This window comes from Chiloscyllium plagiosum, unplaced genomic scaffold (genome assembly GCF_037043375.1).
Source record: "Chiloscyllium plagiosum isolate Xiang-an unplaced genomic scaffold, Cpla_swu_hap1 HiC_scaffold_49, whole genome shotgun sequence".
NCBI lineage: Eukaryota > Metazoa > Chordata > Chondrichthyes > Orectolobiformes > Hemiscylliidae > Chiloscyllium > Chiloscyllium plagiosum.
Window position 1 is genome coordinate 5,804,971 of NW_028270187.1, and position 13,952 is coordinate 5,818,922.

Below are 13,952 nucleotides of genomic sequence, written 5' to 3' on the forward strand. Positions count from 1 at the left end.
CATCCAGGTTACTTTTAAATGTTGTAATTGTTCCCAATCTTCATCACTTCCTCTGAAAGCTCATTCCATATGGACATCACCCCCTGCATGAAAGGTTGTCCCTTAGGTCATTTTAAATCTTTGCCCTCTCACCTTAAACCTATTCCCTCTATGCTCCACCACTCGAGGAGAAAGACCTTGGCTTTTCATTCTATCGATGCCCCTCATGATTTTATAAGCAGCTGTAAAAATCACCCTCAGCTTCCGATCCTCCACAGAAGAAAAAGCCCCAGCCTATTCAGCCTCTCCTGATAGTTCAAACCCTCTCGTCCTGATAATATCTCTGTCAATATTTTTGTACCCTCTTAAGATGAACAACATTTTTCCTATAGCCGCGTGACCAGAATTGTATGCAGTCCGCTAAAAGTACCCTAACCAATGTCCTGTGCAGCCCTAACATGATATCCCAGCTGCTAAACTCAATATGCTTACCAAAGAAGGCAAGCATGCCAAACTCCTTTTTTTCACACACTCCACTTTCAAGCAGCTATTCATATGCACCTGTATGTCTTATTATTTGGCAAAACTCGCCAGGCTCCTACCATTAACTGTGTAAGTCCTGCCCTATTTTGAGCAATGAGAATATATGTGCAACTACCATTCATTCTCTCCCTGTCAGCCTCTGCAATGTGAATATGTGAGAGCAGTTTAGTCAGTTTCTGCTGTGTGACTGTGAGAGTGAAGTCCTTAATCTGTACGAACCACTTTCTACTCTTGCGTGCCAATTTGGCTTAACTCTCTGGCAGCCACTAATATTCTCCGTGACTGCGGTTTATTCCGTGAGAGAAGGAATGAGATGTTTAATTAACATATCGGGATGGTTTTGAAATGTGAAATAAAGAGATTAATTGCAGATTGCAGTTCTTGGCGCTTGGTTTTGTTTCTGCTGGTTCGTCAGGTCCAGAGAAAAAAAGGTAGAAAGAAACAGATGCGGTTCGGCAAATGAATGAGCGAGAGAGATTGTCTTAAGTATACATTTGTAACCTAATTAACAGGTATTGGTGGATTCTCCTCTAAACAACGTCCTCCTTCTTATACAGCATTCTTTTATGCAAAACATACTCCGTTACTTGTGAATCGGCGGGCTTTTCAAATTGGAAAGAAAGCTGATTATGATTTGGCGCTGGCTTCGAGAGAAGAGAACGTGCCCTCTCTTCTCTGCCTCTTGAGAACATATTAGGTACCAGTGAATTTTTTTTTTCTATTTGCTGCTATTTGCTCAAGTTACTCTCTATTTGATTATTCCGGGAGCTACAAGCCCCGGTTGGGGTGTGAGCCCTGAGTTTCATTATTGGGAAACAAAATAAATTCCCCTTTTCTTACAGATCCACGGGTAGATACATTACACACTGATTTCTCAACTTACAAAACTCCGCGGGATTCTGTTGGGTTGCAGAATGTTGTAAATGGGGCTTTCTGCTTCGGTTAGAAGCTTTCAAAATGAGAACAGTTGCCGGACTGGAATAGTTAATGTGGAGCTTTTGTAATAAGGGAGTACGATATTAAAATAATACCTAAAGGCGGTGTTCGTTATTAATGCACTCATGGCGAAGAACGTTCATGTAATCCTGACAGGGCTGATTGAGGGCATTCGGCCCATCGAGTCTGAACCTCCCCTCCAAAGAGCATCTCGGATCCTTCAAACAGCTCATGTGTTCACTTCTCCTAAAGAGAGACTGCGTGAACAGTACTTTTATAATCTAAAAGCAAATTAACGATGAAGTAGAAAGCATTTTTTCTATAAAACTCCCTTCTCTCATCTACATCTCGGCGGGATGTCCAAATCTGAAGGAAAACGGTTGATGATTTCCCGCCTGCCTTCTCAGCAATGATCATATAGTAGTCATGATTTGGAGATGCCGGTGTTGGACTGGGGTGTACAAAGTTAAAAAATCACACAACACCAGAATATAGTCCAACAGGTTTAATTGGAAGCACTAGCTTTCGGAGCGCCACTCCTTCATGACAACCACCTGATGAAGGGGCTTCGCTCCGAAAGTTAGTGCTTCCAATTAAACCTGTTGGACTACAACCTGGTGTTGTGTGATTTTTAACAATGATCATATAGTTACAGCTGGTGGGAACGCCAAGGGAGATAATTAGGAGAGAGGGGATTTAATCCGGAACACTCCACTACCTTCATATATGATGTACAAATTACATTGCAGTATGTATTCTTTTCACTGCCGCTGAATGGGAATAACTCCCCGGCTATGCATTACTCACTGGTGTTTAATATGCTCGCTTTCTCTCGGAATAAAAAGACTGACTCGAAAAATTGACTCACTGGTGAATCAATGATTTTGAAGATGCAAATTAGGAAAGGGAATAAGGTATGATCGTTTGGAATATATTTTTGTAATGGCAAAAACAAATCACCGAATAAGAATTCACACATTCTCCTCTGGCATTTTGGCGGGCTTTTCAATTCGAAATAAAAGCGGCTGATCTCTTGGCGCCAAATGTTCTCCCGCGCCTTCTCCACAAGCACAAGCCATGTTTACCACCACGATAAACAATGAGGCGAGAGGGCTTTTGTTGGGGGAATTCCTAATTGTGTAGTAAAATTACAAATCTCTAATATCGTATTATAATAAATTCCGCGATCACCGAAGACCTCGGTCGCTGTATCTTCATTGTCGCTGACTGACTCCAAATCAATACTTTACTCAATCCCTATTTACTTCATAGTTTTATAATTACAATATTAATGTGCCACATCGCTTCCCGCTCTCTCTGGATAGTTTAGTGGCTCTGAAAAGAGCCGTTGTGTTTCTCTCTCTCTCCCGGGGTGAATGTGCAGGGCCGGCCAGGCTCCGTTTAGGCGCGCTCCCCGCGGATCCGGCGGGCCAGCTGGATGTCTTTGGGCATGATGGTGACCCGCTTGGCGTGGATGGCACACAGGTTGGTGTCCTCAAACAGTCCCACCAGGTAAGCCTCGCTGGCCTCCTGCAGGGCCATCACCGCCGAGCTCTGGAAGCGCAGGTCGGTCTTGAAGTCCTGAGCGATCTCTCGCACCAGGCGCTGGAAGGGCAGTTTGCGGATCAGCAGCTCGGTGGATTTCTGGTAGCGGCGGATCTCCCGCAGAGCCACCGTGCCGGGCCTGTAGCGATGAGGCTTCTTCACGCCGCCCGTGGCCGGAGCGCTCTTGCGGGCCGCTTTGGTCGCCAGCTGCTTGCGGGGAGCTTTCCCTCCGGTGGATTTGCGCGCTGTCTGCTTGGTTCGGGCCATTCTCTTCAACTCTCTGTAACACACACAGGCTGCTGCTGTCAATGCTGAGGTTGCTGCGGTGCTGCCTGTTTAAGGGAACGGAGAGCCCGCCCTAGAGCTGGGATTGGATACAGCCCTGTCCCTCAGCCCACAGAGAAACAGAAAAGGCAGGAAAAGAATTGTTGGAGGCTGATTGGGTAACGTGAAATGACAGTTGGTCAGTTTCAAAATGCCCGCCGAATTTACCCTCACAAACACTGAAATTAAATTAAATATTCAAACACAAAGCACCATCCGTCTGCAACGAAGATAAAATGTAATATTTTATAGTAATTATTTAAAACCTAGTTAGCTGTCAGCGCGGACAGGAGGCGGGATCATTGCCTGATCTGTCTGTAACAGGCGGGAGGAAAGGCGGGGTTTAAAACAACCGAATTTGTACCGACCGTGAATCAATCTAAACAACCCCGCCAATTTAAACATCTCAAAATCAGTGTACACCGATAAAAGGACAGAATCTCACTTTATGTTTTTTTTATTACCGCCTGTGTGATACCTTCCCAATTCTCAGGTCTCCAATTTCGTAAACCATGTTTATTTGATTTATTCAGATCAATGAATATCTAGGGTCGGTCTGTGCTCGGCGCCGGGAAACATTTGATCCGGGCTCAGCTCTTTCCTGAGAGATGTGGGTGGCTCTGATAAGAGCCTTTGGGTTCAGATGGTTATATATTACACTGACTGGTTCATTTCTTTGCTGCTGTCTTGGTCACTTTCGCTTTGGGCTTGGCCTTGCCTTTAGTCGGTTTGCTGAGGGATTTAGGGGCTTTAGGGCCCTTGGTCTTTTTCACCTTCTTCACGGGAGTCCGTTTCTTTGGCGCTGCTTTGCTCACCGCTTTCTTTGGCGGTGCCGGCTTCTTGCCGCTCGCTTTCTTGGCTGGGGATTTCTTGACTGTCGCCTTCTTGGCTGGGGATTTCTTGGCTGTCGCTTTCTTGGCCTGGGATTTCTTTGCTGTCACCTTCTTGGCCGGGGATTTCTTCACGGCCGGTTTCTTGGCGGCCGCTGATGTTCCCGCCTTCTTTCCCGCTTTTGCCTTGACCGGATTCTTTGGGAGTTTGAAGGAGCCGGAGACGCCATGGCCCTTGACCAGAACAAGGGAGCCGTTCGTCAGGCACCTCCTGATACTCATCTTGATCTGTGCGTTTCGCTTTCCCACATCGATCCCGCTTCTCTCCAGCCCCTTCTTTACAGCGGACAGAGACGTCCCTTTGCGATCCTTGATATCTCCGACAACCTTCAGAATCAGCTCTCCCAACCCAGGACCGGGTGTTTTTTTCCTGGGAGCCGCCGCCTTCTTCTTGGGAGCCTTGGCTTTGGTGGGAGCGGATGCTGGAGGAGCCGTTTCGGCGGCTGCACTGTCGCTCATGTTGAGAACTCTGCGCTGAATCTCTCTCTGGATCAGTCTGAACTGGGTCAGCAATGAAGCTGCTGGGGGCGGCACTGAGCAACTTCAAGGCAGCGAGCGGACGGCGCAGGGACAATCCGCCGTCAGCTCCCTGCTCCTGCTGCCTCTCTGTGTTTCTCTAACGGCCTAAACTCTCCGATTCCTCTGAAATTCCGCATCTCCAGTGAACCAGGCTCGATCGCTCCTCACCCTGACACGGCAAGCTTTACGGCCGAAAAGTTTTCACTCGAATTGACGGCTCCGTTGTCGAGTTAAACGCGTTTTGCTGCAGCACTGATGGCGCTCTCTGAGCTGAACGGTGACATTGTCGCTACTTTTAGACCGAAATCTTGAAACTTACAAATATATTGATTTGAATTCTACCTTTGGGGTTTAGAAGGGGAACAGAGGGATAACCTGAATTGTAAATATTTTTGAGTTACGTAAGAGAGACTTGGAAATATCATAATATTCGCGGACACACAAACACAATTACGTTAATCTCACCGTCCGCCCTTTTCCGACAGTCTCTCTGACACAATATTCACATTCACACAGTCACACGCCAGAAATATCACCAAATGTAAGTGTGGAAGGATAGAATGTCTCCTTTCAGCCTTTGCTGCGGTGTCCAGGGAGTTAGTTGTAGTTTTTCTCCTCAGTAACTGTTATACTCTCATCAGCTCCACTGTTTACATCCTCAAAGATGGCCAGTCGGTTTGTCAAGCTTAGAAGACAGAACAGTGTGCACTGGAACAGGCCCTTCATGTTCATGCTGTCTCTAGCAGATCCTGAATACTGCTTTGTCAATTGATTTGTCAATTGAAGCTTTCATTTTGATTTTTCCCTGCAGGCTGACTGGTCTATACTTCACAATTTTATACCTACTTCCCTTTTCCATTGGATTGCTTACACTAGCTAGCCCCAATCTGTGTAAATTATTGCAGAGTTTATAGAATATTGGAACATGACCACCACTGCATCCAGGCAAAAGTGAGGAATGCAGATGCTGGAAACCAGAGTTTAGATCAGAGTAGTACTGGAAAAGCAGAGCAGGTCAGGCAGCATCCGAGGAACAGGAAAATCGATGTTTCGGACAAAAGCCCTTCACCAGGAATCACCACTGCATCCAGTACTACTCAGTTCACTACATTAAATACTCTGGGACATAGATGATCAAGACCTGGTTTTCCCAATCTTCGATCCTACCCACTGTCCCAACATCATTTCCCAAATAATACTGATTTGGTTCAGTTTTTCCCTCTCAGTAAACTCCCCAACATTACTACTGTGTTAGTTGTTTGAACATTTGTGAATACAGAACAACATTATGTTAGAGATTTTTGAGATGTTTTTATTCCCCATTTTAAACTCCGCTTTTTAATGTTGTAAGTGACAACATTACAACCTTTTTCTCCCTTTACACATTTATTTTTGCTTCAACTGTTTTTTTTTTCTTTCATGGCTTCTGCAACATTACTGTTTTCTTCATTTGCTCTTTGTTAGTCAAATCCCTTTTCCCTGCCATTGGCAGAATTTAGATCTGTTTGCAGCCTTCACATCTTTCACTATATATCTTCCCAAATTTTAAGCCTTTTCTTTGGACCAAAAATTAGCTTGAATAGCCGTTTCAAGTTTCACAACATCCATTCCATAGGAGAGAAACCAGAATTGCACATAATATTCCAAAAGTGGCATAACCAATGTTCTGTACACTCACAATGTGTTCTCCTAAGTTACATGCTCAAAGCTCTGACCAGTAAGGGAAAACATATAAATGTCTTCTTTACTATCCATCTAACTATAACTCTACTTTCAAGTAACAATGAATCCGCATTCCAACGTCTCTTAGTTCAGCAACACTCCACAGGACCTTAATATTAAGTGTGTAAGTCCTGCCCTGATTTGCCTTTGCAAATTATTACACCTCATATTGATTTAAATTGAACTCAATATGCCACTCCTGGGTCCAATCGCCCAACTGTATTCTGAGGTAGCCTTCTTTGCAGGCCACTACACCTCCAATTTTTGTGTAATCTGCAAACCATTAACAATAGGTGCAACTTCACATCCAAATCATTCATAATAATGTGGACGTGCAGGTGCTGGAGTAGGGTGTGCAATGTTAAGAATGACACAACACCAGGTTATAGTCCAACAGGTTTATTTGGAAGTACAAGCATTCAGAGCGTCGACACCTGACGGAGGAGCAGCACTCTGAAAGCTTGTACTTCCAAATAAACCTGTTGAGACTATAATCCGGTGTTGTCATATTTATAAATAAAAATCATTTATATAAATGATGAAAAGCAGTGGACCCAGCAGTGATTCTTGCAGCACATCACTTGTCACAGGCCTCCAGTCTGAAAAGCATCCCTCCACCACCACCCTCTGTCTTCTACCTTCGAACAAGTTCTGTATCCAAATGGCGAGTTCTCCCTGCATTCTGTGTGATCTAATCTTACTAATCAATTTCCCATGGGGAAAGTACCTTGTCAAATGTCTTACTAAAGGCCATTTAGATCACATCCACCACTTTGCCCTCATCAGTCTTCTTCCTTACCAATTCAAAAAAACTTAGTTGAGTTAGTGATACATGACTTCCCACGCAGAAAGCCATGTTGACTACCCCTAAAATAATCCTGGCCTTTCAAAAAGATGTAAATCCTGTCTCTCAGAATCGCCTCAACTGTGTGCCTACTGTCGATGTTACGCTCACTGTTCAGTAGTTCCTGGTTTTGCCTTACCACCATTCTTAAACAGTGGTACCACATTGGCCAACCTCCAGTCGTTTTGCACCTCAACTGTGAATATCTCAGCAAGGGGCCCAACAATCACTTCCCCAGCTTATCACGTGTTCCATGATGCACTTGATCAGGTGCTCGTGCTTTATGTTTAAAAACATCCAGCAGCACCTCCTCTGTATTATGAACATTTTTCAAGATGTCACCATCTATTTCCCACATTCTACATCTTCCATTTCCTTCTCCTCAGTAAGCACTTTTGCTTAGTATCTCCCACATTTCCTGTTGTTCCACACAGGCTGCCCTGCTAATCTTTGCTGGGCCCTTTTGTCCTTCATGTATTCATAAAATCTGTTTAAATTCTCCTTCACAATATTTGCCAAGGATAACTTATGTCTCATTTTTGCCCTCCTGATTTCCATCTTAAGTTTTTCCCTATTACCTTTATACTCTTTGAAGGATTCAGTCAACCTCTACTGTATTTAACTAATATATGCTTCCTTCTCATTCGGACCAAAACCTCAACTTCTTTTCTCATCCAGCATTTCCTACACTTACCAGTCATGCCTTTCATTCTAACAGGAACATACTGTCTCTGGACCCTCGTTTCCTCATTGTTGAAGGCTTCCCATTTTCCAGCCATCCCTTTGCCTGTGAACATCTGACCTCAGTCAACTTTTGAAGGTTCTTGCATAATACTCACAAAATTGGCCTTCCTCCAAATTAGAAATGTAACATTGAGATCTGGTATATCCTTTTCAATAACAGTACTAAATAATGGTCACTGGCCCCAAAATGCTCCCCCACTGACATATAATTATATCCCAAGTGTAGGTCAAGTTTTGCACCTTGGCTAGAATCAGGAAATGTTCTTGTGCACACTTAATGAATTCCTCTCTGTTGAAACCATTAACAAAATGGCAGTCCCAATCTATGTTTGGAATGTTAAAATCCCTCACCATAACCACACCAGTATTCCTGCAGATCTAAGATCTCCTTACAAATTTATTTCTCAATTTCCTCATGAATGTTGGGGTGTCTACAGGTCCAATGCCAATAAGATGATGAAACCCTTTCTTATTTCTCAGTTTCACCCAAGTAATTCCCAGGAAAATCCTCCCTAAGTATACCTGTAAACTTATCTCTTACCAAACACGTCACTCCCCATTTTCTCTTACTGCCCGCCTCCCCCAATCCTTTGATTCCTGGAACATTAGGCTGCACTTGTGTCCATCCCCGAACCATGTCTCTGTAATTGCTATGATATCCCACTTTCCTAACCATGTCCTGAGATCATCCTTCTTCCCTGTTAGGCCTCTTGTATTGAAATAAACACAGTTTAATTGATGAATCCGAAGTCATCCTCTGCTCCTGCCTGCCCTGACTGTTTGACTTGCCAACTATACCAGTCTCAGATCGATCTCTTTCCTCACTATTTCCCTGGTTCCCGCCCCCACACCTTACTAGTTTAATCCCTCCCCAATAGCCCCAGGAAATGTCCCTGCCAGTATATTAGACCCCTTCCAATTCAGCTGCAATCCATCCTTTTTATACAAGTCACGTCTTCCCCAAGACGTGATTCCAATGATCCAAAAATGTGAACCCTTCTCCCCTGCACCAGCCCCTGAGTTGGGCATTATCCTACTCCTACCCTCACTCGCTCAGAGCAGTGGGAGTAATTTACATATTACTACTGGAGAGGACCTCCTTTCTAAATTCTTGCCTCTTCCTTTTTCTTCCTTCGGAATCTAATCCTTTCCCCTTCCTATGTAGTTAGTTCCAGTGTTCACTCTGGCTGGTCCCTCTCGCTTTTGTGAATATTGTGCATTCTCTCCAAGATATCATTGATCCTGGCACCAGGGAGGCAACACACTATTCTGATTTCTCGCTGTCGGCCGAAGAGACGTCTGCCTGACAAAATGATTCGAGTTTTGTAATTTGTAAAAGGAGGACCTTCCAAATCGCGACTTCCATCTAAACGAATTAGGGCAGCTGATATTGGGGAACAATGCCTTGATATCGGACAAGTTCCCCTCCAAGGCAGTCACCATGCTGACTTGGAAATAAAACCGCTTTCTTTCACTGTCATTGGATCAAGGCCCTGGAACTCCTTATTCATGGCATTGTGGGCAGCACATGGACAACAGCTGTTCCAGAAGGTGGCTCAACACCCCCTTCTCAAAGGGATGGAGAATAAATGCTAGGCTCAGCCAGCGACATCCACGTTCCAGGAGTGAATAAACAAAAACAGCTGGGGTCTCTCGTTGTGGCAGGTTTCTGTCTGCAGCATACCTGACACTAAAATCTGTCACCCACGACAAACTAAATCGAGTCCCAGAGATGTTATTGCACACCTGGTCTGACTTTTGCATGGGCTTCCTGACCCAGAAATAAGCTCTGACACTGTGATACAAGACTCTCTCCATCAGTTATTTTCTGCCTTCATAAGAATGGTCCACTAATTCCATCTCTCTGTATGATACTTTGGGCAAGGAATTAATATTTGTGGTTGAGGGTCACCAGGATTAAATACCACAGTTAACATTCGATCTGACCATATGTTGTCAAATGGGGAAGCACAGGGGATGGGCCGAGTGGCCGCCAGTTTCTCCGCCCCCTGATCAGATTGTGAGAGATTCTGGATCAGTGGTGCTGGAAGAGCACAGCAATTCAGGCAGCATCCGACGAGCAGCAAAATCGACGTTTCGGGCAACAACATCTCTGGGACTCGATTTAGTTTGTCCTGGATGACAGATTTTAGTGTCAGGTATGCTGCAGACAGAAAAGCGAAGGGCTTTTGCCCGAAACGTCGATTTTGCTGCTCGTCGGATTCTGCCTGAATTGCTGTGCTCTTCCAGCACCACTAATCCAGAATCTGGTTTCCAGCATCTGCAGTCATTGTCTTTACCAGATTGTGAGAGAGCCGGAGGGAGGAGTTATTAACATGACCCGGGAATGAGCACCATTGGAGCTTCATAAAGGGACAATGTCCCAGCTTGAAACCTTCTCTGCCCTTCCCCCTACAGTCCCAGTTCCTTTGGTCAAACTGGGAGGAAAGGGAATTAGGGAAATGACCAAATGGTGTTTGTTTCTGGGAAGCATTCGAAAAAGCAGCACATGCGCGATGATTGTTCCTGTCCAGAGCAGCGCATGCGTGAGGCCCTCCCCCAGCGCTGCCATTGAGGAGCATTTACTCAGTGAGTGCAAGAGGTTTGTTTGAAACAGACCGCAATGGAGAGATCAGCGCCCAGGGAAGCGAGGGAACAGCAGGCTCCTTCCAGCAGCACATCGGGATGGGAGCCTGGGACACCGAGGGGGCTCCGAGACCGGGATTGATTCGGGGTGAGTTCAGGGAGAACCGGGGGCTGTTTGTAAGAAGCCGAGCGGAGCAGGAACTGGTCCCGGAACTTGGAGTGAGCGGGCTGGGGGGAAGAGAGAGGCCTTTCTCGGGCTGTGTGTGGGCCTGCTGAGGGAGGCAGAGCGGGAAGAAGCTGCTGTGGGACATTCTTGGGGTTTACAATCCTCTGAACACTGTTGGGAATTCATTGTTTGGCTTCTGTTTCATGCTGTTTGTTGCGAATAGACTTTGAAATAAAGGACAGTAGAATCAAATGCGATAATCCTGTGAAGGGTAAATATAGCTGGCACTGGATAAATGTCTCCAAGTATGTGAAATCGGGCCCAGTATTTGTTTTTCAACAGTTAGTGTATTGGGAGCTGGACATTGAACTGTGGAATCATTACATTTGTGCAGCTATGCACATGTTGGTTAGTTTATTTTTATCTCAGTAAAATGTTTTAGAATTTGGGAAACAGAAACAACTGGAAGGAGCTCAGGGCTCGAGTGGTACCAGGATCTGCACTGTTCACCTCACCCTGTTCAAAAACAAAGAATTATAATGATCATGACCTGAATATTGCATTGATCATTTGATATCTTCCTACTCAGCTGCTAGTGATGTACAGGAGCTCTCTCTTTTGTCTTTCTCCAGGCAAATATTTGATGGATCAATCCAAGGGTGACCAGCTGCTTCTCACACCCAGCAGGTATTTACCACCGTCAGAGAGGAGAATGTCCTTTCCACTGTCTGAATGGATTGAGTCAGATGCGCATTGAGCTCCATTTCCAGAAGTAATCTAAGAGTTAAACACAACTGACGATATATAAATCGATATTATTTTGCCCTGTTCTCAGTGCTTAGCACCTCAGTGATAGCTAATTCCATTATTCAAAGCTAATTATCATTCATAAGATGAGAAGCAGGTTAGACTGTATGCATTTATGAGCTGCATTAAATTCTTATGTAGATTTTTAAAGTTACAATCAATTAGAACAAACCGTTCATGGTGTTACATGGCTATAACAAATATATATAAATATGAAGTGTATATTTGAGTGCAGATATAGAAGCAATGTTGGACAACTGAGCAGGACAAAATTATTCTTTTGATAAACAGTTGTCCTGTACAAAGACAATAATCAAACAATGTAAATTTCAAATGAAGATCTTGGTCAAGCCTGATCTACAGAGGATGCTTAATGCTCATTCACATACGTACATACACATCTGTGCCTGTCTCTGTCTCTCTCATTCTCACTCTCAGCCTGGTGTTGATGAAAACACACTTTATGCACCCTCCCATTCTGGTTGAGGGCCTGAGTAATGCAGAAGCATTTCAAGACTTTTTAAATGTATGAAACATTGATTGATAAGACATTAAACCCACCTCATAAAGTGTATCAGATCAAAACATGCAGAACTGGAATCACATAAAGACATATAGACCACTCTTCAAGGTGATACAGATTGGCAGCACAACAGAAAACTCACTCACACTCAGCCAGTTAATGGTAAAAGGGGAAAAAAATGCAATTTCGGCCCACAACTACTTCCAGCTATGGACGGTCATAAATTGACTGACCTAATTATTAATCGCTTCAGAAGATGTTAGTATTAGTTACATTATTGCAGTGCCCAGCAGCAACTGCCAAAGACTACTGCACACAAAATGTAGAAAGAAAACTGAGATTAAATACAATAAAATTCAGATTCCTGGCAAAGATAAGTATTGAAACAACATTAATCCCTCAATCACACAGGTTTATCAAATATTATTGGGGTTTATCCTACACCCTGCTGAAATAAACACCACTGAACATAGAAAGAAAATGGCATCCATATACTCAACTTGTCACTGTTGCACACAGAGCAAAACTGGCACGATAGGTATTCAAAGGCCGATAACTGCAGAACTAATCTCAAATTGGCATTTACACCGAGACACTGGCAGTGAGTGAATGAAAATTAGAATCCCAACAATTAGTGGAAACTCGTATGGAGAACAGAATAAGAATAGAATGTCCCAGTGCAGACACAACAGGCTGAATGGTTGTACCAATTCTGTGATTGTGTCATTAATCACAAAATGCATAAGGGATTAAGGCCCAATTTCAACACCCTAAACACTATGATCACAGATTGAATCACCGTCAAAGATTTCTTTTTTCTAATTCATTCATGGGATGGGGGCATTTATTGCCCATCCCTAACTACCCACACAGCCACATTGATGTGGGTGTGGAGTCACATGCAGGCCAGACAAGGGAAGGATGGCAGTTCATGGACATTACTTGAACCAGATGAATTTTTCTGGCAATCAACAATAGATTCATGGACATCATTAGACTCTTAGAATATTATTGGCTGCCAGAGAATTGAGCAACTTTGGTATATAACAGTTGAAAGTGACTGGAACTCATTGAGAACTTCAGTCTCACAGTCACACAGCAGAAACTGGCATGTATAGATCAATTCCTAAATTCATACATGGACAGCAGAAAGTGACATGTATACTTCAAGTCCTAAACTCTCATATGGACACAACCAAAACTGACAGGCATCGATTGATGTCTGCTCTCACATATTCACATTGCAGCAAATACAAGGGAGAGAACAATAATCATGCACACACACACGACAGGTATGTCGTATGATAACTAGACTAACACATTTGCATAGCAAAACCTGACAGGTACAATATGATAAATGAATTTGCACATTTATAAACAAGAAATAGATGCAAATTAATAACTGCACTCTCAGATGCACAGCGCAGAATCTGACAGGGACAGGTTGGTTAATAACTCACAGATGCAGGTGGCAGTAAATTCCAGAGAAAGATTGATAACTACACTCTCATATTCATAAAGCAGAAACTGACTGGAATAGATTGATTTTGCTCCCAATTTCAAATCACATAAATTGACATGTACACTTTGATAACGACACTCATATATTCACAGAGAAGAAACTGACAGGCAGAGATTGATAACAAAACAAACATTAGTGGAAAATTCACAGGTCTGGCAGCATTTCAGGTCTAGTAACCAGTCTTCAGAACTGATGGTGGCAAAGATAATGCACACAATGTGGTCTCCTCAATGTTGTGGCAACTGAGTGTAGATTGGGTGTCCACTGTGCAGAGAACATAAATTCTGTCCAGACAAAAAGAC

At 43.8% G+C, this 13,952-nt stretch overlaps 2 protein-coding genes across 2 annotated transcripts; both read right to left on the minus strand.

Moving 5' to 3' along the window:
• Positions 1–2,859: 2,859 nt before the first annotated feature.
• On the minus strand, positions 2,860–3,291 carry LOC148135432 (histone H3). Its single transcript, XM_087984870.1, has one exon. It carries the CDS (start codon positions 3,268–3,270, stop codon positions 2,860–2,862), a length of 411 nt encoding a protein of 136 aa, XP_087840996.1. The 5' UTR covers positions 3,271–3,291.
• A 493-nt stretch (positions 3,292–3,784) lies between these two features.
• Positions 3,785–4,677, minus strand: LOC148135433 (histone H1-like). The gene has a single exon (XM_087984869.1). The coding sequence runs from the start codon at positions 4,674–4,676 to the stop codon at positions 3,996–3,998; it is 681 nt and encodes a 226-aa protein (XP_087840995.1). The 5' UTR covers position 4,677; the 3' UTR covers positions 3,785–3,995.
• Positions 4,678–13,952: the final 9,275 nt, after the last annotated feature.